The sequence below is a fragment of the Bos mutus genome, chromosome 19 (assembly GCF_027580195.1).
Source record: "Bos mutus isolate GX-2022 chromosome 19, NWIPB_WYAK_1.1, whole genome shotgun sequence".
Lineage (NCBI taxonomy): Eukaryota > Metazoa > Chordata > Mammalia > Artiodactyla > Bovidae > Bos > Bos mutus.
The window spans coordinates 14,703,177-14,729,379 of record NC_091635.1 but is presented as its reverse complement, the minus strand read 5'-3'; the positions used below and the strand labels follow the sequence as shown (position 1 = coordinate 14,729,379).

The 26,203-nt window shown below is 49.2% G+C and overlaps 1 protein-coding gene across 4 annotated transcripts; it reads right to left on the bottom strand.

The window, feature by feature from the left end:
• Nucleotides 1–1,163: 1,163 nt before the first annotated feature.
• On the bottom strand, nt 1,164–20,009 carry PFAS (phosphoribosylformylglycinamidine synthase). Of its 4 annotated transcripts, XR_011467947.1 has the most exons (29): nt 19,857–20,009; nt 16,947–17,106; nt 16,727–16,862; nt 16,199–16,304; nt 15,631–15,820; nt 15,437–15,542; nt 14,735–14,875; nt 14,504–14,628; nt 14,203–14,331; nt 13,686–13,817; nt 13,415–13,543; nt 9,661–9,734; nt 9,389–9,545; nt 8,998–9,059; nt 8,689–8,850; nt 8,313–8,438; nt 8,055–8,186; nt 7,613–7,843; nt 7,300–7,480; nt 7,136–7,219; nt 6,755–6,910; nt 6,409–6,528; nt 5,990–6,135; nt 5,672–5,879; nt 5,422–5,513; nt 5,229–5,343; nt 4,423–4,746; nt 3,955–4,320; nt 1,164–1,450 (listed from the first exon to the last, which is right to left on the bottom strand). XR_011467947.1 is itself a non-coding variant. In XM_070389449.1 (28 exons), the coding sequence occupies exons 1-28, from the start codon at nt 19,923–19,925 to the stop codon at nt 4,010–4,012; spliced, it is 4,104 nt and encodes a 1,367-aa protein (XP_070245550.1). In that variant the 5' UTR covers nt 19,926–20,009; the 3' UTR covers nt 1,164–4,009. The 4 variants fall into 4 exon arrangements, 3 of the variants coding, with proteins under 3 accessions (XP_070245550.1, XP_070245551.1, XP_070245552.1); XM_070389449.1 differs by having other exon boundaries at nt 1,164–4,320; XM_070389450.1 differs by having other exon boundaries at nt 1,164–4,320; nt 5,681–5,879.
• Nucleotides 20,010–26,203: the final 6,194 nt, after the last annotated feature.

The following is a 26,203-nucleotide window of genomic DNA, read 5'->3' as shown; positions in this document are numbered from 1 at the left end:
ATCACTGTTTCTGCCTGGAGCATGCAAAGTACCTGGAGCAAGTACCGGCCCATAGTGGCTGGTACTGAGCTACTCACACAGGAAGGTCTTTCCTGAAGCCTGAGATAGGTGTCTAACCCAGGCCCCACCACAGCAGTGCCCCAGACTCTACCTTCTGGCTATCTGCTGCCCCCAAGTGCCTAACGACAGGCTGAAGATTTCTTTGATTTCTGCCCCAGCGTTCTGAATGCAGCAAGTGCTGGAGAAATAAATACATCGTATGGGGTCCTGGGGCCTCTGAAGGCTCAACTGCTGGAGATGTCCTCCTCCCATAGACTCACAACTGCCTGGAACCCCTCTCTGGGAGGGTCCCATCTGGACCTCTGCACACACAACCCCCTCTTTTTGCCTGGACCCCCTGGAACCCTCATTTAACACATATCAGACACACACTCAGTTTAGTGCTTTTTCTGTGAAACTGAAGGGGGCTGTTGGCTGCCAGGCAGATGTTAAATTAAGAGAGACAAGACTTACTGGTTCTCCCCATCTCTCTACCCACCCCTCCATCTGCCCCAACACATGCATATGCTGTCCTTCATCTGACACAATGACAAAAGCTTGCAACTTTGGAGAAAGGAAGTAAAAAGGGGAAATGATTGAAGGCTTGCAAAACAAAACCACCCATAAGCCCAGTTCATTAAGTTCACTCTTCTATTAAGGGAAAAAATGTCATCAACCTTAACTAATTTTAACATTATTTATTCATTTGTTCAATATATATTTATTGAGCACCATGTAGGTGACAGGCCTTGTGCTAGGTGTTGGATACAGTGGAGGGCAGAAAGGGAGTTCCTGCTCTCATGGACCACCAAAGAATTCCCTCAGAGAAATTTCCAAGATGGTGAGCTACTTAGGGAGCTGTATAACAGGACAGTCACAGCAGTCATGAGAAACTTCCACATACACTTCTCTGGACAAAGGAAGCAAGGATGGTTGTCAGCAAGAAGTCCTGACAATGCTGCCTCCCGGAAATGTGACTTTAGGACAGTAGGAAGTAGATGTTGCAATTTATTTAACCTTAATTCTTCCTTTGTTTTAAAAAGGGGGGAGGGGGCTATCAAGTACCTTGCTGAACTCTTATGAAAAATAATTTAGATACATATAAATGCCTAGCATATGCTTGGTTCATGGTAGGTGCCATATACTGGTATTTTTTTGTTTTATTGAGATATGATTGACATCACATTATGTGAGTTTAAGGTGTACAATGTATTGACTTGACACACTAGCAAATGATTACCACCACACCTCACACTGGACTCCCCAGGTGGCAATAATGATAAAGAACTCGCCTGCCAATGCTGGAGACAAGAGACGAAAGTTCAATCCCTGGGTCGAGAAGATCCCCTGGAGGATGGCATGGCAACCCACTCCAGTATTCTTGCCTGGAGGATCCCATGGACAGAGGAGCCTGGTGGGTTAGTCCACAGGGTCAGAGAGTCAGAAATGACTGAAGTGACTTAGCATGCACATGCATATCTACATCACTATCTTTAAGATTTACTCTTGCAGCAACTTTCAGGTACACAACAGTTATTAACTGCAATCAACATGCTGTACATTAGACCCCCAGAGGTTACTCATCAAGTAATCTAGAAGTTTGTACCCTTTGACCAACATTCCCTTTCCCCCCACCCACCATTCTAGCCTGTTTCCATGAGTTCAGCTTCTTTTAGATTCTACATGTGAGATCATACAGGACTTGTTTCTCTTATTCACTTAGCTTCATGCCGTTGAGGTCCATCCATGTTGTTGCAAATGGCAGGATTTCCTTCTTTCTTGCAGCTCTAATAGTCTGGTGTGTATACATACACACCACATACAGATCTTGTTGGACTATAAGGTCCCTGGCAGCACTGACAGTGTTTGGCACTGTTGCAAATCATCGAACATGAATGGAATGAATGAAGAAATGAATATTAAAGGCTCAGTGCTGGGGATAAGAGTGCTGACCACTTCTGTCAGGAAGGGAGCTGCTAAATTAGAAGCAAAAATCAGGGGTACTGAATTCAGAGGCCAGCACCAGGGCAACCCCTATGACACAGCTGGAAACACTATCAGAGAGGCTGCCAAAGTCTGTTACCACTTAGCACAGTGCTGCATTTAAAAAGAATCCATTTAAAAAGAAAGCTTCAGCTGTCTTTCAGATGAGAAGGCCCAGGTCCTGACTTGTATGCTTTTGTCCACCCCCATCCCCTTAAACCCTGATGATAGGGGGATGGGACACAGGATTTACCCTCCAAACCCAGATAAGTGACACGAGTGACGTGGTGCAGTGAAGTGGGGCAAGGGAAACCCCCAGCCTGCATGCATCCTAACTTCCCAGGCAGGCTCTTTCTCTGAAGCCCATGCTGCTTCCTGGGCCCATCAAAAACAGGACTGAAAACAGATCCAACATCCTAAGACAAAGGGAGGCAGATTAATAAAATTAGCTGAGGTCTTTTTTTGGCATTTTGGTCCTTGTCTGTTCAAGACACATTTGGGAATAATAAGAGGTACTTGATGCTGTGAAAGTGCTGCACTCAATATGCCAGCAAATTTGGAAAACTCAGCAGTGGCCACAGGACTGGAAAAGGTCAGTTTTCATTCCAATCCCTAAGAAAGGCAATGCCAAAGAATGCCCAAACTACCACACAATTGCACTCATCTCACACGCTAGTCAAGTAATGCTCAAAATTCTCCAAGCCAGGCTTCAGCAATACTGAACCGTGAACTTCCAGATGTTCAAGGTGGTTTTAGAAAAGGCAGAGGAACCAGAGATCAAATTGCCAACATCCGCTGGATCATCGAAAAAGCAAGAGAGTTCCAGAAAAACATCTATTTCTGCTTTATTGACTATGCCAAAGCCTTTGACTGTGTGGATCACAATAAACTGGAAAATTCTGAAAGAGATGGGAATACCAGACCACCTGACCTGCCTCTTGAGAAACCTGTATGCAGGTCAGGAAGCAACAGTTAGAACTGGACATGGAACAGACTGGTTCCAAATAGGAAAAGGAGTACATCAAGGTTGTATATTGTCACCCTGCTTATTTAACTAATATTCAGAGTACATCATGAGAAACGCTGGGCTGGAAGAAGCACAAGCTGGAATCAAGATTGCCGGAAGAAATATCAATAACCTCAGATATGCAGATGACACCACCCTTATGGCAGAAAGTGAAGAACTAAAGGGCCTCTTGATGAAAGTGAAAGAGAATGAAAAAGTTGGCTTAAAGCTCAACATTCAGAAAACTAAGATCATGGCATCCAGTCCCATCACTTCATAGGAAATAGATGGGGAAACAGTGGAAACAGTGTCAGACTTTATTTTTTGGGGCTCCAAAATCACTGCAGGTGGTGACTGCAGCCATGAAATTAAAAGATGCTTACTCCTTGGAAGGAAAGTTATGACCAAACTAAACAGCATATTAAAAAACAGAGACATTACTTTGCCAAGAAAGGTCCGTCTAGTCAAGGCTATGGTTTTTCCAGTGGTCACGTATGGATGTGAGAGTTGGACTGTGAAGAAAGCTGAGCACCGAAGAATTGATGCTCTTGAACTGTGGTGTTGGAGAAGACTCTTGAGAGTCTCTTGGACTGCAAGGAGATCCAATCAGTCCATCCTAAAGGAAATCAGTCCTGGGCTTCACTGGAAGGACTGATGTTGAAGCTGAAACTGCAATAGTTTGGCTACCTGATGCGAAGAGCTGACTGATTTGAAAAGACCCTGATGTTGGGAAAGATTGAAGGCAGGAGGAGAAGGGGACGACAGAGGATGAGATGATTGGATGGCATCACCGACTCAATGGACATGAGTTTGGGTAAACTCTAGGAGTTGGTGATGGACAGGGAGGCCTGGCGTGCTGCGGTTCATGGGGTTGCAAAGAGTCAGACACGACTGAGCGACTGAACTTAACTGAACTGATGACGTACTTCTAAAGATACCCTGGGTACGAACCACGGGGCCCAGGGTAGCCTTCCGGCCTGTTTAGCAGCTGCATTCCTGGGTCCAATTCCGGGCATTGATGAAGAGCTGAAGCCACGGGGAGGTGGTTAGAGTGTCAAATGGAGGAGGTCGCCAGGCCCACTGCCAAGGCCTCACAGACCGCTCCGGGTGAGGCATGAGGGCCAAGTGGCGGCCATCGGGGGAGCAGATGCCAGCGACACCCCCTGGGGAGCCGTTGGGATTCAGGGGGTACTGTTCCGTGGGGTTCCCATCATCATCTGCCCAGTGCAGTGGAGCTAAGCCCCTGGCCTCCATCTGGGCTTGGAGTTCTGGAGAAGAAAATGCCATGTAACCTGTGATGAAGCAGGGACAAGAGATGTAAGAGCAAGCTCCCTCATGCCCTCCCCCTACCCCAGCCTTCAGGCTTCCCCACCCCAGCCTTCCCGGAGCCTGACCTTCCCCGTGAGCGCTCCACACGGGCAGCACCGCGCCTTCCATCCCTCGCAGCATCAGGGCTGGCCCGGGCCCCACGCGCACACTAGCCCAGCGCGACTCAAAGCGCCCAGACAGGTTGTGGCGTAGCAGGAGACCGGGCCGGGCCGGCCAGGACTCCTGGCACATCTCCACTACCTCCTCACTAGAACTGCCTCCCACCCAGCCCAGCAGGGCCAGCAGCTGACAGCCGTTACACACGCCCAGGCTGAAGGTGTCTGGCCGCTGGCGGAAGCGCTTCATCTCAGCCCCGGCCTGCGGGTTAAAGGTCACAGCAGCTGCCCAGCCTAGGAGGGAACAGGAAGCTGGGGTGAGACCTGGAGTGAAAGGGGACTGTCATCTTTCTGTCCTAGCGTGCCCTGTTAACACTCGCCCAGGATCTCCCCCATTCTGAGGAGCTCTTGGCAAACACCAGGGAAGGTTTACCTGCTTGAAACAGGTGTTGCCAACTCCTGGGCCCGAGATGGCCCAGGACCAGCTTTCTGTTTAGCCAGCAGAGCATTTTCAAAATTTTTTATTTAGTCGCCTAACATTTAACTGGGACTTTTGGGCTTCTCTTGAAAAACAGAAAGCCCTAGCCATGCTGAGTGGCAGCTGCTGTGTCTGACAGGGCGGCACTCAGCCTCCGGCCTCATTAAGCTACCTGCAGGCCTTTGCTGGCTCCTGGCTGGCCTCGCGGAGGTGAGAGGCCAGTTCTCAGGCAGGGAAGAGGGCTAAGGAAGCTCTTAGGAAGATGTGGGGAGGGGGTGGGCAGAGGCCCCACGCCCACCTTTGGCAGAGCCCAGGACGTCCGCGTAGCTGAAGCCGCCTACGAAGGCCACACCGCGGAACGTGTCCAGCCCGATGGCTCCAGAGCACAGGTCCTGCATGGTTACATCCCACACCTGGCAGGAGGGGGAAGGGAGGCATCAGAAGGCCCATGGCCTGAGTCCAGCCCCGGCCCCACCAGGCACCCCGCTCACCTCAAATCCAGCCAAGTGGAAGGCATCTGCCATCTCCCGGTCTCCATTACTGCCCTCTTCCCGAATGATGGCGACTCGGGGGGCAGGACCACCTGGGGGAGGAGCAGGAGTGTCCTTGGGTCAGAGGGCTACCTCTGCACCCCAGCCCCCTAGACATCTTGTCCAGGGCAGGACCCCACATCCAGGCTTCAGGCTCCTCCCCAAGGCCCACAGTGCCAGGGAAGCCAAGCCTCTGCACACACTCCCTCACCAGGCTCACAAGGCACGGAAGCTCTGGGGAAGGTAGGCGGCAGGCAGAAGGTGGGCCCTGCCCGCTCCCTCAGCCCTTGCTCTTCCTGGGCCACACAGTGTGGTTTTGCCTGTAGCCGGTCCAACTGGAAACTGGTTTCCTCCCAGAGGGCTCGTAGCTGCCCAACAGGTTCCTCCAGAACCACCGTCCTGTTCACCGACACGCGGACCTGGGTAGGGGGCGCAAATCTTTCAGGATGTCCACCTTGGGTGCCTCCAAGGCTGGCAGAGGCGAACCAAGACCCGCCCTGTGCAGGCCTGCCACTCTTCACTTCCTCACCATGGCGTGGGGCCCCGTGTCGCCTGTGAGACCCAGCTCTAGGCAGTGGAGGCCAGCATTCCGGTAACGCATCAGCACTTGGGCGAGGTCTGGCTCCTGCACCTCCAGCACCAGGCCTGGCTCCTCGGCGAACAGCACAGGCAGGGCTGGGAGAGTACAGGGGCATCAAGGTGACTGGGGTACTGGCAGGGACTCAGAGGTGGAGTCGGGGGATAAGTATGAACAAAGGCAGGGATCGGGGTGGGGTGAGGCTCTCTCAGAGGGGTGCAGTTAGGAACAGAAATGTCACCTGGCTCAGTGATCAGAAAAGACAAAAGGAGACCCGGGAGGGAAGGAGTTGGGGACACTCCAGTCTTTAAATGAGGGACACAGGGTCCATAGGATGGGGACAGGCAGACCTGCTCGAATCTAGACCTCACCATCGACCCCAGGTGCAGGGATGTCCACCTCTATCCCACAATTCCCAGCAAAGGCCATCTCTAGCAGGCAAGTGATGAGACCTCCATCACTGACATCATGGCCTGAGCAGAGGAGGCGGTCTGGAGGAAGGAGAAAAATGCTTAGCAGTGTTGAGACCCAAACCTGGCGGCCCCACCCCCATTTCTGGACAGTCAGGAGAGGGCAAGTGTGAGAATGTGGGCTTACAGCAGAGAACCAGAGAGAAAGGGATTGGGTCCCTCTTGCCCCACTCTCACAGGTTCAGCTGATGACTGCCTGTTTTCCCATGTCAGCCACAAGGACCATCTCCCCCAGAGCCCCACTCACCTTTCAGCAGCCCCTGGGTGATGCTGAAGGCTCGCACCAAGTTCTCAGGAACATCCAGGTCGGGAGGCTGCTCGCCAAGCTGGGAGAAGCACTGAGCCAGAGCTGTGCCCCCCAGCCGGTGCTGCCCAGGACTCAGAGGCACGTAGAGCAGGTGGCCTGGGAGAAGAGGGATGGCAGAGGGGAGACCAATGGCTCAGAAGAACCCGTTCTGCCATGCAGGGTCACTGAGGCTCCCAGGATGTGGTAAGACACCCCAATCATCAGCCCCGGAAGGCACCACAGCCCCAGTGCTGAGACGACCTGAGTACTCATTAAGCAGACCCCAAACAAAGGATTGAGCTGTGAATACAGAACCCATGAAGGAGGGGGAAGAAACCATACCTCTCCCCCCAGGATGCTTGAGGTCTGGGGTCACAGTGGCTGTAATGTCTGAACAGACAGCATAGGCTGAGATGACCAGTGACCCTGCAGAGCAAGGCATAAGCATGTGAGGGGGAGTCCGAGCCCACAGGCCTGCCCCTTGCCCCCTGGCACCCAGACCTCACCAGGAGCCCGCACGGTTTCAGAGCCAACCCGGGCAGCCATGCTGAGGGAGTCCTTGCCACCGTCTACCGCTACACCCAGGGCCGCCATCACTGCCACCATAGCCTCACAGGCGTCAGCTAGAGCTGCACCCTCCCCTGGGAGCTTGGCTGCCCACATCCAGTTCCCGCTGCATTTCACATCCTGGGAAGTGCAGACTTGCATTAGAGAGAGAGCATGGTGTAGGGACGCTGGAGGCCAGCAGTTAAGTGGATGGTGAACGTGGTTGTGTCCCACAGGCCTGGAGTTCCAGGCCAGAAGCCGCAGGGGACTCACCTGGAGGTCGGTGACCAGAGCAAATACCAGGTTGGTGAGGGCTTCGGCCACAGCCAGCCGGGCGGCAACCTTCGGGTCCAGCAGGCTCTTGACTGGCTGCTCTCCCAGGGCTGTGGCGGCCCCTACAAGCTCCTGGTGACTCAGTGCCACAACCGCCACATCTGCCAGAGGGGTCTGCAGGGGTCCCACACACTGCTGCTGGGCCACCAGGCCGCCCACAGAACGGTCCACCTGAGGAACCGGGGGGAGCTGGCCAGAGGCTCACGGACTAGAGGGTGGCCTGGCTCACCCTGAACATGCAAGACGGGGGTGGCAGCAGGGGGCGAGGCTTCTGTCCTGACCCTTCTCCCTCCCTGATGGACCCCCACAGCCGTTCCTGGGGTGGGCAAGCAGAGGGAGGGGCGCAGAGGGCTAAGGGGGTGGAGCAGGGTGCAGGGAGGACCTTGTTGGTGAGGTAGCGCTTGCTGGCCACGGCAGGCAGCCTGAGGACCCGCGCCAGAGCCTGGCGCACGCTCAGCCCTGGGGGCAGGGTCAGAGGCTGCAGCAAGGGGAGACTCCTCTGGAGGAAGAACTCCTGCGACACAGACCAACAGGGGTGTGAGCACCGGGGCGGAGCGCTGGGCATACAGGTGACAAGGCACGTGTGGGGCAGAGGGTGGGGCCGGGCCAGGGAAGGGAGATGCCTCCTGCCCCCACGTACCTTCTGGGGCATCTTGCCCAGCACCCAGTCCAGGTCCAGGTCCACAGGGGTTGGGGGAGGAGTGGGGGGCGCATCCACCTGGCCACCTGTGCCCATAGGCCACTCCCGATCATCCACCAGCACTATCTGTAGACCAGAGGGACACCACCCAGAGGGGCTGAGGCTATGACCACCAGCAGGGAGTGAACTCTTCTGGAAAGCAGGGCAGAAGTGCTCTTTCCACCCCATCTGGCTTCTCCTATTGAGCACCCCCTAAACCCCGCCCCCACAGCCTACATGCTATTCCCCACGGCTCCCCTGTGTTCCTCTCTTTCCTGGGCCCCGGCAGCTCAAGTCCACCTACAGCATCCACTGCTGCCTCCCTGGGCCAACTCACTCTCCTGTCTCCAGTGATGGTGCCCACAAAGCAGACTGGGCAGCGTTCCCGGGTGCTGACACAACTCAGGAAGTCCCGGTCAGAGGGCCTCAGCAGAAGTGCGTTCGACTCCTGGTACTCGGCCCCCCAGATTTCCAGGGCATTCAGGGTTGGGTCCCCCAGCTGCACATCCATGAGGGAGGACGAAAAAGAAGGGACAGCGGTTGCTCCGAAGTCTTACGATCTTGCTGGGAGTGAGGGGAAGATGGGTGGGGTTGCTGGGACTGGCACGGGCAGGGAGGCGGGCAGATTTCACAGAGGACGACCTACCTGGAAGCAGCTGGTGTGAATGATGGCTCCAGCCGGGTCACTCAGCTCCTTCAGGACATTGCCTGGTGGGGGCGTTCCCGGGAGAGGTGCTCACATGGCCGCGGTAGGCACCGGGCAAACAAAAGGCCATTCCCAGCCTCCCAAAGAGCCCTTAATTCTGTGCATCCCTGTTTGAACCGCTGCTGCACCCTATCCACCAACTATCCCACGGTAGCAGGCTCCCACCCTCAACCCTGGGCCTGTTCAGAATGTGTAGTGGGTGGAGAATGGGACCCTGAGCTGTCAGGTTGATTACAGATCCTCAACCTAAACCAACTGCTGAGCCTCTCCCTAAATTGAACCAAGCAGAGACCAGGTAGGCCCAGTCCCTTGTCCCAACCCCCTTTCTCACCATTGCCACCAGCACCCTGGTCATGGAGGCTGCAGATGGGGTTTCCCCCAGGGGCCTCCACACAAGCCCGGATCACACGGTTCATCTTCTGCTCCATCTCTGGGTCTCCCCGCTGCACAGCCCCAAAATCCAGGTCACTGGCGTTGTCTCCTTGCACCTGGGGGGATAGATATAGACAGCATGCTCAGTTCAGGGGGCTGGGAGCTCACGCCTCACCCATGCATGGGGCCCTGAAAGATCATGGAGTTGGCATCTGGGCTATTCCCACTTACCTGCACAGACGAAGCAGCTCCGCCCCCAACTCCAATCCTGTAGACAGGACCGCCAACCTTCACGACATCCATGCCTGCGAGGAAGGAGGGCTGAATCAGAGCACTTAGGGAACGACAGTTAGTACAAGTACAAAGCAGTGTGAGGATAAAGGGCAGCCAACATTAGAGGTATCTGTCAACATTCATTGAGTTAAATACACTCCAAGGAATTTACCCTCCAGATTATTCACATGCGCAAAATAGCCAATGAACAAACTTAAACAATAGCATTATTTGTGTTACCAAACACAAGAAATAATCTACATGCTAATGACAGAGATATGCAGGTCAGGAGGCAACAGTTAGAACTGGACATGGAAAAACAGACTGGGTTCCAAATAGGAAAAGGAGTACATCAAGGCTGTATGTTGTCATCCTGTTTATTTAACTTATATGCAGAGTACATCATGAGAAACGCTGGGCTGGAGGAAGCACAAGCTGGAATCAAGACTGCCGGGAGAAATATCAATAACCTCAGATATGCAGATGACACCACCCTTATGCCAGAAAGCAAAGAACTAAAGAGCCTCTTGATGAAAGAGAAAGAGAAGAGTGAAAAAATTGGCTCAAAGCTCAACATTCAGAAACCTAACATCATGGCATCTGGTCCCATCACTTCATGGGAAATAGATGGGGAAACAGTGGAAACAGTGTCAGACTTTATTTTTTGGGGCTCCAAAATCACTGCAGGTGGTGACTGCAGCCATGAAATTAAAAGACACTTACTCCTTGGAAGGAAAGTTATAACCAACCTAGACAGCATATTCAAAAGCAGAGACATTACTTTGCCAAGAAAGGTCCGTCTAGTCAAGGCTATGGTTTTTCCAGTGGTCATGTATGGATGTGAGAGTTGGACTGTGAAGAAAGCTGAGCACCGAAGAATTGATGCTTTTGAAGTGTGGTGTTGGAGAAGACTCTTGAGAGTTCCTTGGACTGCAAGGAGATCCAACCAATCCATCCTAAAGGAGATCAGTCCCAGGTGTTCAATGGAAGGACTGATGCTGAAGCTGAAACTCCAATACTTTGGCCACCTCATGCGAAGATTTGACTCATTGGAAAAGACCCTGATGCTGGGAAGGATTGGAGGCAGGAGGAGAAGGGGACAACAGAGAATGAGATGGCTGGATGGCATCACCGACTCGATGGACATGAGTTTGGGTGAACTCCGGGAGTTGGTGATGGACAGGGAGGCCTGGCGTTCTGCAGTTCATGGGGTTGCAAAGAGTCGGACACAACTGAGTGATTGAACTGAACTGAATGACAGAGAACTGGTTAAATAAATTATGGTATAAGCCATACAGTGAAAAACTAAGTTTTAGCTTCACTGCAAAAGAAAATTACATATGAAATAATGAAGTAAAATGATTTCATCAGTAGGAAATGATTTCCAAGCATATTGCTAAGCTGAAAAAAAGCAAAGTACAGATGTATACCTACCCACTTAGAACCCCATCAGTAAGAAAAAAATAGTTAGGAATAAACTTAATAGAAATATAAGACTTATACACTGAAAATCATGAAATACCTTAGTAGGCCTAAATAAATTGAAAAAGATCTGATGTTTATAGAGTGGAAGACAATATTGTTACGATGGCAATACTCCCCAAAGTGATCTTCAAGCCAATACAATCAGCCACCTTTTTCAAAGAAATGGATGAGCTGACCCTAAAATTTATACAGAAATCTGAGAGACCTAGAACAAAGCCATGACAATCTTGAAAAAGAACTATATCAAAGGACTCATACTTTCTGCTTTTAAACTTACCACAGAGCTAAAAGGTTTTTTTCAAAAAGGGTTGTTAGAACAACTGGATATCCACATGTCAAATAAGGAAATTGGATCCCTACTTCATACCATATACAAACTTCAAAATGCTTCAGAGACCTAAATGTAGGAGATAAAAGCTAGAAAGTATTACAAGAGAATATAGAAGTCAATCCAGGTGACCTTGACTCAGCAATGGTTTCTTAGTCATGGCACTGTAAGCCAAAAGCCACAAAACAAAAATAAACTATATTTACCAAAATTTAAAACATTTGTGATTCAGGGGACACCATGAAAAAAGTAAAAAGACAACCCACAGAATGGGAGAGAATACTTGCAAATCATGTATCTACCTGTACAAAGAACTCTTAGAACTCCATAAAAAAGGCAAATAATCCAATTTAAAAGTGAGCAAAGGGTCTCAACAGATATTTCTCCAAGGAAGACATAGGAATAGTCAACCAACATATGGAAAGATGCTTAACATCATGCGTCCTTAGGGAAATGCAAACCCAAACCACCATGAGATACTATTGATACTTCATATGCATTCTGATGGTTGTAATCAAAGAGACAGATAATAACAAAGTGTTGATGAGAATCTAGAGAAACTGGAACCCTCACACACTGCTGAGGGGAATGTAAAATGGTGCATCTGCTTTGGAAAACAGTGTGGTAGGTTTTTTTTAAAAGACTGAGTACAGTTATCATGAGACCTAGCAAGTCCACTCCTAGTTACATACTTGAAAAATAACAACATAAATACAAAATAAAACTTGTACACAATTGTTTACAGCAGCATTATTCATAATTAGCCAAAAAGCAGAAATAACCCACTTGTCAACCAACTGATAAGTGGATAAAGAAAATGTGTTATAGGTACATAATAGAATATTAATATTATTCAGTCATGAAAAGGAATGAAGTACTGATACATACTACAATACGAATAAAGACATCATGTTAAGTGAAAGAGGCCAAACACATTTATAACGGGGACATCTTTCGAGATAGAAAATAGATTACAGGTTCCCAGAGGCCAAAAGGAGGAGCGTGGGGAGTGACTGCTTGTGAATACAGGGTTTCTTTCTGGGGGTGACGAAAATGTTCCAGAATTAGTGCTTAAGGCACAACTTTGTGAATATACTAAAAACACTGACTTATACACTTTAAAGGGTACACTTTATGGTACATGAATTATATCTCAATAAAATGGTTATTAAAAAAATAGGTGGGGAATTCCCTGGCAGTCCAGTGGTTAGGACTCTACGTTCTCACTTCTGGGGCCTGGGGTTCAATCCGTCTTTGGAAAACTAAATCGCATAAGCCGTGTGGCACAACCAAAAAAAAGAGTGTACACATGCTAGTTGTTTTAACAGAGGAGGCAAATATATACATGGGTCTGTTTATGTATGCAGGAAGTACTTCTGGCAGGGTACAAGAATGACCAATTAACATTGCTTATCTCTAGGGAGGGAAACTGGGTGGCTGGAGGTCAGGGAGAGCAGCGTTTTCACTCTAAAACCTTTCTTTGCTTTTTCAATTGTGAGCCACGTGACTGGTCACCCATTCAATAAATGGTACCCAGCCTTTATCTTGATTCCACCACAGGTCCTAGCACAGTGCTCAGCACCCAATGGGCCCTCAGTAAACGTTGACTGACTGAATTGAACTTGCAGATAAAAACAGAGGTGCTGCATTAAACACTGGCTGCCTTGACTAAGCAGGGTGGGCCCCTGCCATGGAGAAGTCAACTGGGGAAAGGACAGAGGCCTCACAGACTGAGCCTGCCCAACTGGCATAAAGCCCTGCCCTACCTTAAAAGCCTGTCCAGTGGAGAAGAGACAGGAGCCGGGAGATACAAAACAAACCACTGAGATTCCACTCCTGCAGTAGCCATGTGCTGGGGAAAAAGCTGGCGGGACCTGGAGAGAGGTGGGGGGCTCTTACCTGTCTCTGGGGGCTCCTTGCTCACATGCTCAGCTTCCATGGACCCAATGCCTCCACTAAACATTATGGGCTTGATCCACTCACGCCGCTGGCCGTCCGGAAGCTGAAGGCCCAAGGAGCGGGCAAAGCCTGGAACATGGACGTCACAGGGAGAGGGCACAGGGTCTAGTCATCCAGGCTCCTCAGCGCTTACTGGGTCACACACCCCACCCTGCCTCTGGGATTAATATCCATGTCAAGGATAATAGTCCCCTACACCCTCCAGCCTCACCAGCAAGCACTGGTTCCCCAAACTTGTTGCCGTAGTCAGAAGCCCCATTACTGGCCTCAATGGCAATCTCCAGGGGTCGGGCAAAGTTTCCTGGATACTGGAAGCTTGGATCCTCCCAGGGCATACTGTAACCTGGGAAGGAAAGAGGAAGAGGGATGGATGGTAAAGATGGAAGTCAGAGGAACCAGGACCCTTTAGGAAGAGTCTGACTCTTGGGATCAGAGCTCTTAGCACTTTCTAAGAAATTGGATTTTGGGGGCAGTTGATGGTCAAAAGTCTAACTCTGTATTAGGTTGTTTTTTTGTTTTTGTTTTTTTAAGAAAATTGTAGTTCTGCAAAGCCAGACGTGGGTCTCCCTTGGCGTACTGTCCTCATGACCATGGCTGGAGAAAGGCCAGCTACTCTAGAGCCCTTTATCCCAAGAAAAGGTGCCCATGATGACTGCTTAACTTAGGAGAGAAAAGTGTCCAGTGCCTGGCAGGAGGAGGAATCTGGGCAGAGAGCAAAGAGATGAGACCTGGGATGTGCAGGTTTCCAAAGCAATAGCCAGCAGTGCCAGCCACCACGTGGGCCCCTCGGCCTGTGCACTGGACATCTCGGATCCGGCCCCCTGTGCCAGTGGTTGCACCACTGAAGGGGGCTACTCCTGTGAAGAGAGAGGGAGAGGTATGGCTATTGAAGAGCAAGGTCCACCACTGACCACCCCGCTGAAAATAAGGACATGCAGCCAACCTGCTGGTCCCCAGGGTGAGGGCGGCTGGGACCTTTGCCCCTCCCTACACTCTGATCTCACCTTCCCTCCTGGGTACTCAGCTCACCTGTAGGGAAGTTGTGTGTCTCTGCTGTGAAGACAACATGTCTCAGCCCCTGACATTGCTGGAAGGAGCTTGGCCGTGTGGGGTCCTTAGGCCGCAAGAATCGGACTTCTTTCCCCTGGATGGCACTGTGGACACATCGTTCTGGGCCTGGCTTCCTTGCTGGGATCTGCACTTACCCCATTAGAGACTGGGGCACCCTGTCCCCTGTGCCCAGCCAAGGGCACCACCCACCTGCTGTTGTCACAGAACTTGAGGACGTTGTTAGGGTTGGAGGACGCCTGGGTGCTCATGATGGACTCAAACAGCGAGTGTGGCAGCTCCTGTCCATCCACATGGAGTCGACCCTTGAAGAACCAGTGTCGGCTGTGTTCGCTGACGAGATGATGTGGGGAGGGGAGGGCAGGGCGGAAACATGGGTCATGTCTCAGGCCTTGCCACTTCTTCTCCTCACCAGCATAAAAGGCAGAGTTACAGCCACAGGTCAAAACAGATTTCAGAAAGTCATAAGCTTCCAATGGCCTGTCACTGTGGATTATCCAGATCCCGAGTGAAGATAAAACCAAGATGTGATGCAGACTATTGGATGGATGGGGAACCCAGGCACTCAGACTCAGGGAGGCACCTAAGCCAAGAAGTCGTGCTAGTGGTAAAGAACCCACCTGCCAATTCAGGATACATAAGAGATGTGGGTTCAGTCCCTGGGTCAGGAAGATCCCCTGGAGGAGGGCATGGCAACCCACTCCAGTATTCTTGCCAGGGAAATCCCACAGACAGAGGAGCCTGCGGGCTATGGCCCATAGGGTCACCAAGAGTTGGACATGACTGAGTAACTAACACTTTCACTTTCTTAAGCCAAGAAAGAGCCATGGAGGGTCCCTATGATCTTCCAACCTCCACAGACTCAGACACCAGAATGTCCCCATCCCTCCCCACCTATTGGACTGAGCCAAGTCGAAGACTTCCACAGTGCTGGGGTTGCGCTGCAGCTCCTGGAAGCGCTTGGTGTAGAAATCCAGGTCCCAGGAGTCTAGGGCCAGACCTAGGAGACAACCCCCAGAGAAGCTGGTTGTGGGACACTGCACCCTTATTCTCCTGGCCTGGGCCTTCCTTCAGGGACCCCTGCTCACCTAGCTCCTGGTTGGCTTTCTCCAGGGCAGACCGGCCCTCAGCCAGCACGTCAATTGGGCCGCTCAGGGGTGCTGGGATGCACCCTGAAGAGAAGCTCTGGATGGGCTGGGGGAAGCGCTGCTCTGTCATCCGGTCATGCAGGGTAGCCAGGGCAATGGCCTCCAGGTCAGCTGAAGGTGGGTGGGCAAACTAGGGGTGGAGACACACAGCGAGGGCGAGGGGTGCAGGGTTGAAGAATGGACAAAATGGTTCACCCTCGGTCCTCCAAGCCACACAAAGCCAGCCCACTGCTAGCCTCTCCAGCACCTTTGCTCAGATTAGAAAAAGATGCCCCTTCTAGGCATGAGTGCCTGTCAGCAGGCACACATTAGAAACAGGAGCACAGGCTGGATTTCCATCCTATTTACTTCTCGACCAGGCAGCCTCAAGCAGTGAACAAGCTGCAAATAGGGCAGGCCTCAAATCAGAAACTGCTCCCCCTGCTTCTCATCATTTCCTTGGATTGCAGGACCCAATCTCCTGCCCACTTCCTCCTCTGGATCTCCACCTGGTTGCCTACTGCCTCACCGAGAGCAGGTAGCGCCGGGTTGGCTCCACGCGGTCCACAGCCCCCAGCCCTGCAGCCTGGCACACTGACACAATGTTGCTGGATGTCGGGGTGGAAAAGTTCAGCCTGTAGATTGGTTAGGACCAGATGGTTAGGACCTGAGCCCCAGCTGAGAAGGTGGATCCTGCCCACTGCTGTCCAGCTAGTCTCCAACCTCCACTCCCCACCCCCATCCCCGCCCATACCACTGGCCTCCAGCCTTAGATTTGGGCACTGAGAAACGTGCTTTCAAAGGTCATTCAAATCAAACCATAACTGTTCCTGCAGTATCAAAATGTTTCAATTTCAATGTCTAGGAATGCAACTTGTTATATTTCCAGAACATGCCTGGGAGCTGCCTCAGTCTTCAAAGTGGGGAGTGGGGTGAAGGGAAAACAAATCTCCCAAGGATCACAAGAGGAGGAAGAGGCATGAGAGTGGCAGGGGTGGCAGAGTGTTTGGAAGGGCTCTGGACCATGGAACAAGTTGCTTGAGGCTGAAACACTTGCCTGGGTCCGACCTCCAGCAGCAGGTCTGTGGGGCCAGGACGAAGCCAGGATTCCTGAGCAACATCGTCCAGTAACAAGGGGCAGCCAAATAGCCATGTCAGCTTCTTCATCTCCTTGTTGCTCGGGAAGGACTCCACTGCAGGGAAACAGGGCAAGGAGACGTTAGGACACTGCCGCTGGCGATTGGTACTTTGCCCAAGAATCCAGTAACTGGCCCAACCTGTCCAGTTCACATTGTAGCACTGCTCGGTCTTGACACCCTGCAGCTCTGGCAGTTCCCTTTGCAGCTTCCTTTGAATGTATTCAGAGGCTGCCCTCTCGTGGCCAGAGGGGCGGACATAGAAGTGAAGGACGGAGGACATCTCTGCAGGTGTCCGTTGCTGGAAAGACAAGTTAGGTTCCTAAAAAATAACATGAACTAGAGCCTATCTGTCGAACTGGTTTCAAGTTCAGTTCAGCTGAGGCTTTGGAGACATTAAGGATGGGGTGGGGGAAAGTATTGGGGGCATTCAGGGATAAACGCATCCAGACATTTCCAATCCAGTACGGTCAAGGTCAAGGGACTGGGGGTACCAACCTAGGACGGTGGCAGTGGGAAAGACTTCCTAAGGGAAGGGCTTCCCTGGTGGCTCTGCTGGTAAAGAATCCGCCTGCAATGCAGGAGACCTGAGTTCGATCCCTGGGTTGGGAAGAATCCCCTGAAGAAGGGATAAACCTAGTATGGTGGGAGTGGGAAACACTTCCTAAGGGAAGTGGCATCTAAGTGTAAACCTAAAGGATGAGCTGGACTGGGCTGGCCAGTAAAGTCAAACGACAGTTCCTCTATTTCAGTGTTTCAAAATATTACGTCCCTGTTCAAGGTAAATGCAAAGCCTGACAGTCAAAGACCCTCCAGGTCTATCCCCAACTACTTTTCAACTTCTGATCCCACTGCTTCTCAAAAGGACCTTGGCTTCACTCACTAAACACTGCCTGGCCTCCTTGCCATTCCTTTGCCCCATCCTAGAATGTCTATGTCTAATTCTATCCTATCCAAAGCGTTCCCATTTGTTGAGGTTAGTACAGGTCGCACCAACTCTGAAGCCCTCCTCGCTGCTCCAGTGCTTAGGGATACTTCCTTCCTATGTGAGCACAGAGCTTCTGATTCGCACCATTCATTCAGCTCTGATCTCTCTCTCACACACGCGCACACAGCACTTCCAAGTGTACAAAGCCTCTTCACAAACAAGTGGGAAGCTCACTGCCTCACTTCTTCACTTGGACAACTCACAGGTATCTCAAATCTAACTTACTCAGGGCTGAATCTGACTATTCTGTCAAGGTCACTGAATGAAGATTGCAACGTTGCCAATCTCCAGGTCACTTAACTTCTTACCTATTCAACCTCTCAGAAGCTATGACTTACTCATTCTCTACTTCTTAAAACACTCTCCTCTCTCGGCTTCCTGACACCACTCTCCTGGTATTCCTCTACCTCTGGTTGCTCCATCTCAGTCACCTGTGCTGGCTCTTACTCTTGTTGTTGTTAGTCGCTCAGTCATGTCCGACTCTTTATAACTTCATGGACTGTAGCCCACAAGGCTCCTCTGTCCATGGATTTCCCAGGCAACAACACTGGGGTGGGTTGCCATTTCCTTCTCCAGGGATTTTTCCTAACCCAGGGATTGAACCCACATCTCCTGCACTGGCAGGTGGATTCTTTACAGCTGAGCCACCAGGGAAGCTCCTACTCTTCTGCTCCACCTCTAAAAAGTGGGTGCCCAAGGCCCTGCCCTTTGTTTTCTCCTTTCTAAATGCTCTTCTTAAGTGACTTCATTCAGACCGGTGGCTTTAAATATCATCTCTTAGACTGAACCAATGAAACTGCCATCATTCAACCATTTTTTACTAAAAATGACAATTTTACACAATTTGAGTTGATATCTGCCAACAGATTTCATAACCTTACAAAGAGTCGGACATGACTGAGTGACTTTCACTTCACTTATTCAACTCTGACTCTCCCTGAAAACTCCAAACACACACATGCAAATCCTTAGTTGACATTGCCACGGAGAAGTCTCATAAACACTAAATAGCCTGCTTTGGTCAAAACAGAAAATTTGATTTATCGGTTCTCCAGAACTTCAGTTCCCATTTCCCATCTCAGTTAACACCACCCTCATCCAATCTATTGCTCGAGCCGAAAGCCCAGATGTGTGAATGCTAGGTTGAGTCCAACTCTTTGCAACCCCATGGACCACAGCCCACCAGGCTCCTCTGTCCATGGGATTCTCCCAGCAAGAATACTGAAGTGGGTAGCAATGCCCTCCTCCAGGGGATCTTCCTGACCCAGGGATCAAACCCTGGTTTCCTGCACTGCAGGCAGATTCTTTGCCATTGGAGCCAGCAGGGAAGTCTTTCGGTTTATCAACCAAAAAAATTTTAAAAACTTGTAGACTGACAAATTCCAGGACAGATCTCATTTCAGCTACGGGTGCTCCTGCCAGATCTTGATTCTGCCTTTTTTAAGCCTCTACCCCATGCTAACGGTTTTTAAAATTTTTTATTTTTATTTATTTATTTGCCGAGGCTTGTGGGATCCTAGTTCCCCGACCTGGGATTGAACCAAGGCCCTCGACAATGAGAGCCCTAAGTCTTAATCACTGAACCGTCACGGAATTTCCCTTATGACTCTTTCCAAAGTTAGACGCCTCAGTTATTCTCTTTACCATAGTTCCTTCACAGGAATGATCACATCCCGAAATCATTTTGATTATTAAACCAGTTGACTTTCGTCTATCGTTCCCAGTGAAATAGACGCTCCAAGAGCACAGACACAGGATTGTCTACATCAGGGCTGTCTCCCCAAAGACCAGCATGGTACCTGATATAAAACTGGAGGCCAACAGATTATTTCGCTGGTTGAATGAACTGTTAGAGAGGGGGTGAATTTACGTGGGGGATCCCATGCCGGGGAACCAACAAACGCAAATGGACGCCTGCACTAAGGCAAGCACGCAGGCCTCCGCTGGGTGCGGCTCTGCCAGGTAGGGATCCTGCGCCCGCCCAAATCAAGCTTGGCATGGGTAGCTACGGGGTTCAGTTTGTAGGGGGTATCCGGGTTTGTGAGCGCGCGCGGCAGCCTTACCGCGTGGTAGCACTTCTCCCCGTCCGTCAGCTCCTCGAATTCTGGCGCGCAGATCAACGTCATCCTCATGCGCCGCAGGAAGAGGCGGGGTCTAAGGGTGCCCCGCCCCTCCCTTTCTCCCTGGTGTGGGCCTCTGCAGCCCTTCTCCGTCAATTCCTAGAGCAATTTCTACACCCAGTAGGTTAATTCCAGAAATATATATTCAGTTAACGTTTGTGAAAATAAAGTCAGTTTCAGGTCCCCGCTTCCCTTGTCCCCGTGCGAAGTGTGAGGGAAACACTGAATGCAGGAATAAAACACACCTTTCCTGTCCAGAACTCAGTTTCCGCCCCCCTTACTCGCTTTACTTCCTTTCTTTCACTTTTGTCTTTTCTAAATGAACTCATTTATTTTTTAGCGGAGTGGGAGACCTATATTTTTTAACTTCTAGCTAGTTAAGGTAACAGTAATAATGATTAGAAGCATTTATTGAAGGAGTATATCAAGGCTGTTGATTGTCACTCTGCTTATTTAACTTAAAAGCAGAGCACATCATGTGAAATGCTGGGCTGGAGGAAGCACAAGCTGGAATCAAGATTGCCGGGAGCAATGTCAACAACCTTAGATATGCAGATGATACCACCCTAAGGGCAGAAAGTGAAAAGGAACTAAAGAGCCTCTTGATAAAGGTCAGATCAGATCAGATCAGATCAGTGGCTTAGACTTGTCCGACTCTTTGCGACCCCATGAATCACAGCATGCCAGGCCTCCCTGTCCATCACCAACTCCCAGAGATCACCCAAACTCATGTCCATCGAGTCAGTGATGCCATCCAGCCATCTCATCCTCTGTCGTCCCCTTCTCCTCTTGCCCCCAATCCCTCCCAGCATCAGAGTCTTTTCCAATGAGTCAACTCTTCGCATGAGGTGGCCAAAGTACTGGAGTTTCAGCTTTAGCATCATTCCTTCCAAAGAAATCCCAGGGCTGATCTCCTTCAGAATGGACTGGTTGGATCTTCTTGCAGTCCAAGGGACTCTCAAGAGTCTTCTCCAACACCACAGTGCAAAAGCATCAATTCTTCGGCGCTCAGCCTTTTTCACAGTCCAACTCTCACATCCATACATGACCACAGGAAAAACCATAGTTGACAAAGTAATGTCTCTGCTTTTGAATATGCTATCTAGGTTGGTCATAACTTTCCTTCCAAGAAGTAAGCGTCTTTTAATTTCATGGCTGCAGTCACCATCTGCAGTGATTTTGGAGCCCCCAAAAATAAAGTCTCACACTGTTTCCACTGTTTCCCCATCTATTTCCCATGAAGTGATGGGACCGGATGCCATGATCTTCGTTTTCTGAATGTTGAGCTTTAAGCCAACTTTTTCACTCTCCACTTTCACTTTCATCAAGAGGCTTTTGAGTTCCTCTTCACTTTCTGCCATAAGGGTGGTGTCATCTGCATATCTGAGGTTATTGATATTTCTTCCGGCAATCTTGATTCCAGCTTGTGCTTCTTCCAGCCCAGAGTTTCTCACGATGTACTCTGCATATAAGTTAAATAAGCACGGTGACAATATACAGCGTTGACGTACTCCTTTTCCTTTTTGGAACCAGTCTGTTGTTCCATGTCCAGTTCTAACTGTCGCTTCCTGACCTGCATACAGATTTCTCAAGAGGCAGGTCAGGTGGTCTGGTATTCCCATCTCTTTCAGAATTTTCCACAGTTTATTGTGATCCACACAGTCAAAGGCTTTGGCATAGTCAATGAAGCAGAAATAGATGTTTTTCTGGAACTCTCTTGCTTTTTCGATGATCCAGCAGATGTTGGCAATTTGATCTCTGGTTCCTCTGCCTTTTCTAAAACCAGCTTGAACATCAGGAAGTTCACGGTTCACATATTGCTGAAGCCTGGCTTGGAGAATTTTGAGCATTACTTTACTAGCGTGTGAGATGAGTGCAATTGTGCGGTAGTTTGAGCATTCTTTGGCATTGCCTTTCTTTGGGATTGGAATGAAAACTGACTTTTCCAGTCCTGTGGCCACTGCTGAGTTTTTTCCAAATTTGATAAAGGTGGAAGAGTGGAAAAAATTGATTTAAAACTCAACATTCAAAAAACTAAGATCGTGATAAGTAAATTTATATTTTAAAAAAAGGAAACAAAAAAAACCTAAGATCATGGCATTTGGTCCCATCACTTCATGGCAAATAGATGGGGAAAAAAATGGAAATAGTGACAGACTTTATTTTCTTGGGCTCTAAAGTCACTGTGGATGGTGACTGCAGCCTTGAAATTAAAAGATGCTTGCTCCTTGGGAAAAAAAAGCTATGACCAACCTAGACAGCATATTAAAAAGCAGAGACATTACTTTGCCAACAAAGGTCCATCTATTCAAAGCTATGGTTCTTCCAGTAGTCATGTATGGATGTGAGAGTTGGACTATAAAGAAAGCTGAGCACCAAAGAATTGATGCTTTTGAACTGTTGTGCTGGAGAAGACTCTTGAGAATCCCTTGGATTGCAAGGAGATCAAACAAATCCATCCTAAAAGAAATCAGTCCTGAATATTCATTGGAAGGACTGATGATGAAGCTGAAACTTCAATACTTTGGCCGCCTGATGTGAAGAACTGACTCATTTGAAAAGACCCTGATGCTGGGAAAGATTGAGGGCAAGAGAAGAAAGGGGTGACAGAGGATGAGATGGTTGGATGGCATCATCAACTCAGTGGATTCAATGGACATGACTTTGAGCAAACTCTGGGAGATGGTGAAGGACAGGGAAACCTGGCGTGCTGCAGTCCATGGGGTTGCAAAGGGTCTGACAGGACTGAGCAACTGAACAACAACTACAAACATACATGATTGTATTAATCAGGATCAGAAAACATCACACTCAGAAAGGTTTAGTCAGTAAGAATTTAATAGTCTACTTAAAGAGATATGGGCAGGATTAAGGAACGACAAAGTGCAATGGGCCACCCAGAGCCTAGCAACAGCATAAAGTGGTTAGCACCTCCAAGCTTGAAAGTACGAAGGGAGAAATGTTATGAGCTGGGAGAGAGGTGGAGCCATGAAAGAAGGGTGTTCAGTAGACCTAGGAAACTACTGCCACAAGCTCAGTGTTGAGAGAGAAATAGAATAAACAGTGAGTTCTCCATCAGTCCTGAATCCCCCTGCAAAATGTCTCTGTCTCCCATTAGTCAACCTAACCTGATGCCTGAGGGCAAGAAAGCTGGAATGGAGTGCTAGGACTGGTACAGTGGTACCCAGTCTGGTGGTCTTTCTAAAGAGTCAGGCAACACAGAAATACTCATAGGAAAAAGTTAAAAGTCTTTATCCTTATCCCTCTCCTGCCCCATTCTCTTCCCTTCCCCAGTATAGGGCCAAGCCTAGGGTGAGGTAAGTAAGGCACTTGGGATGCAACATTTAATATATTTTAGGTGGCTCACTTATCTCACCCTAATTCCATCCCTGTCCCAGATATAACAGTTATTACCTGTTTGGTAGGTAATATTCCAGGCTGTACTTGGGACTCACTTCTGACAGAGACCACCTGTTGACTCTTGGCATCTGAGTACTCCCGAATTCTTTCCCTCCAGCCACTCCCTGGTTCCATCACATACCTGATTTCCAGCTCCTTCTGGGGGTTTGCTCAGCTCTCTGTCTGTCTGGGCCTGTCTCTTCCACATTTTAGCACTCCCTGTGTACTGTAACATTCAAGTTTTCACTTTCATACAGTGAGTTCCAGATTCATCAGTTTGGTCCTGATCCTTCTCCTGACTTGGTTCCTATATCTCCAGCTGCCCCCTGAACAAGCATAACCTATTCAAAATTACCTGATCTGAGCCAGCTCCCAATTCTCCATACTCCCCCCAACATCAGACTCTGTGACAGACCTTGGGGCCCTCCCATTTGATCCTGCCTGCTGCCACCAGATTAAGCAATTAACCTAACATTTAAATCATACCAGTGAGGGTGGTGGTGGATCCAGTTCAACTTTGTCTGATCACTGTAGACTAAGCTCAACTCTCCTTTTTATGAACTATCAAAAGTAAATTGCAGAATACAGAGCACATCTTCATGACTTGGTAAATAGAGGGGGGTCTTCTAGAGCTTAGAAATACTGAATGCAATAGGAATGATTAGGTTTGTGATTTTGACTAGGCTCTGACTGGTGTTCTAATTAGGGAGTCAATGTGGCTGCAGTGGAGTGAGAGAGAGGTTTCACCTCCTCTAGGGGAATCTCTCATTCCTGTTGTATTGATGAAAAGGGAAGGGACATATCTCTGATGTAATAATGGGAAATAATTGCAAACATATATTTGCCTTATAAATAACTTGGCACCAACATTGTAAATCAAATATACTTCAATAAAAAATACAATTAAATTTAAAGAAATTTTAATTCTACAAGTTATGGTATCCCCTAATTCAATTTCATTCAATACAAGCTCTCTATTCCTTATTACATGAACTAGTTATACATTGTGGTGCCCAGTTATTTATAATAAATGTTATTCTATCTTGCTCTAAAAATGATTTGAAGCTGCTGCAAGTATACAATGGTCTTTGATGCTCTTCTTTCACTTCATACCTTTAATTTCCCTTCCTTCCCTCCAGCCTCACTGACTTCTTGCATTTTTTTCCACTACAAAGCCTTTGTTGTTTCACCTGTCCTTTCTTTCTCTATAATCCCCATCATATGAATCCTTCACTTCTCTCAATTTTTTAAATAGAAAATCATTGTTTAAGTAAGGCTTTCACTATATAAAAGGGACACCCCTGCATTCCTCAGTACCTATAACTCACATTCTACACATTTTACTTTACTATTTCCCCCATTTGACTATGAGTACCTAGAAATAACCTTCAGAAAACTAAGATCATGGCATCTGGTCCCATCACTTCATGGGAAATAGATGGGGAAACAGTGTCAGACTTTATTTTGGGGGGCTCCAAAATCACTGCAGATGGTGACTGCAGCCATGAAATTAAAAGATGCTTACTCCTTGGAAGGAAAGTTATAACCAACCTAGACAACATATTAAAAAGCAGAGACATTACTTTGCCAACAAAGGTCCATGTAGTCAAGGCTATGGTTTTTCCAGTGGTCATGTATGGATGTGAGAGTTGGATTGTGAAGAAGGCTGAGTGCCGAAGAATTGATGCTTTTGAACTGTGGTGTTGGAGAAGACTCTTGAGAGTCCCTTGGACTGCAAGGAGATCCAACCAGTCCATTCTAAAGGAGATCAGTCCTAGGTGTTCACTGGAAGGACTGATGCTGAAGCTGAAACTCCAGTACTTTGGCCACCTCGTGCAAAGAGTTGACTCATTGGAAAAGACCCTGATGCTGGGAGGGATTGGGGGCAGGAGGAGAAGGGGACGACAGAAGATGAGATGGCTGGATGGCATCACCGACTCGATGGACATGAGTTTGGGTGAACTCCGGGAGTTGGTGATGGACAGGGAGGCCTGGCATTCTGCGGTTCATGGGGTCGCAAAGAATTGGACACCACTGAGCAACTGAACTGAACTGAACTGACCTAGAAGTTTTAACCTAATCTATTTTTCTTTGTATTTGATGCCCAGAACAGTACTTTTCAAACAAGAAGCTTATAAATTTTTGTGTATTTACTAATGAAAGCCTCTTCTCTTCCTAATTTAGTCTTAGGACTAAATTTAGTCCTTTAGTCAACCCATGGCTTAATAGGCAGTGGAGTGCACAGAATTCATGCAACTATGTGTCAGCACTATTCTAGGCTTTGGGGGTATAGCAGTGAAGAAAGCAAATAAAAATATTTGCTCTCATGGAGCTTAATTCTAGAACATGGAGACTGACAGTTAAAAAAAAAAAAAAAAAGGAATGATGTGCTCTGGCTGCATTAAGGAGGAAACAGTTCCTCTACTTGGCAGGATCAGCAAGATGGAAAGATGCTTAGGCGTTATCAGCCAGGCCGGTTGTATTTGCGCTCCTAAAATCCCTCATCCCAGAGATGCAAGACAAGGTATCACTGCTGCTGCTGCTGCTAAGTCACTTCAGTCGTGTTCGACTCTGTGTGACCCCATAGACGGCAGCCCACCAGGCTCCCCCGTCCCTGGGATTCTCCAGGGAAGAACACTGGAGTGGGTTGCCATTTCCTTCTCCAATGCATGAAAGTGAAAAGTGAAAGTGAGTCGCTCAGTCGTGTCCGACCCTCAGCGATCCCATGGACTGCAGCCTACCAGGCTCCTCCATCCGTGGGGTTTTCCAGGCAAGAGTACTGGAGTGGGGTGCCATTGCCTTCTCCGAGGTATCACTGGGGAAGAGATTAGGTATGCCAGAGTAGGGGACAGGGGTGGGAGTCAGAGCAGAACGGTACTGAGGCTGAATGG

What these genes read in the sequence shown, in the direction of transcription:
- PFAS (XM_070389449.1), bottom strand. Translation starts at nt 19,925, where the DNA reads ATGAGGATGACGTTGATCTGCGCGCCAGAATTCGAGGAGCTGACGGAC. An exon ending in TTCACACCAGCTGCTTCCAG is followed by an intron (nt 8,851 to 8,997) that starts GTAGGTCGTCCT and finishes ATGGATGTGCAG; the next exon opens with CTGGGGGACCCAACCCTGAA. An exon ending in TTCCGTGCCTTGTGAGCCTG is followed by an intron (nt 5,514 to 5,671) that starts GTGAGGGAGTGT and finishes CTCCTCCCCCAG; the next exon opens with GTGGTCCTGCCCCCCGAGTC.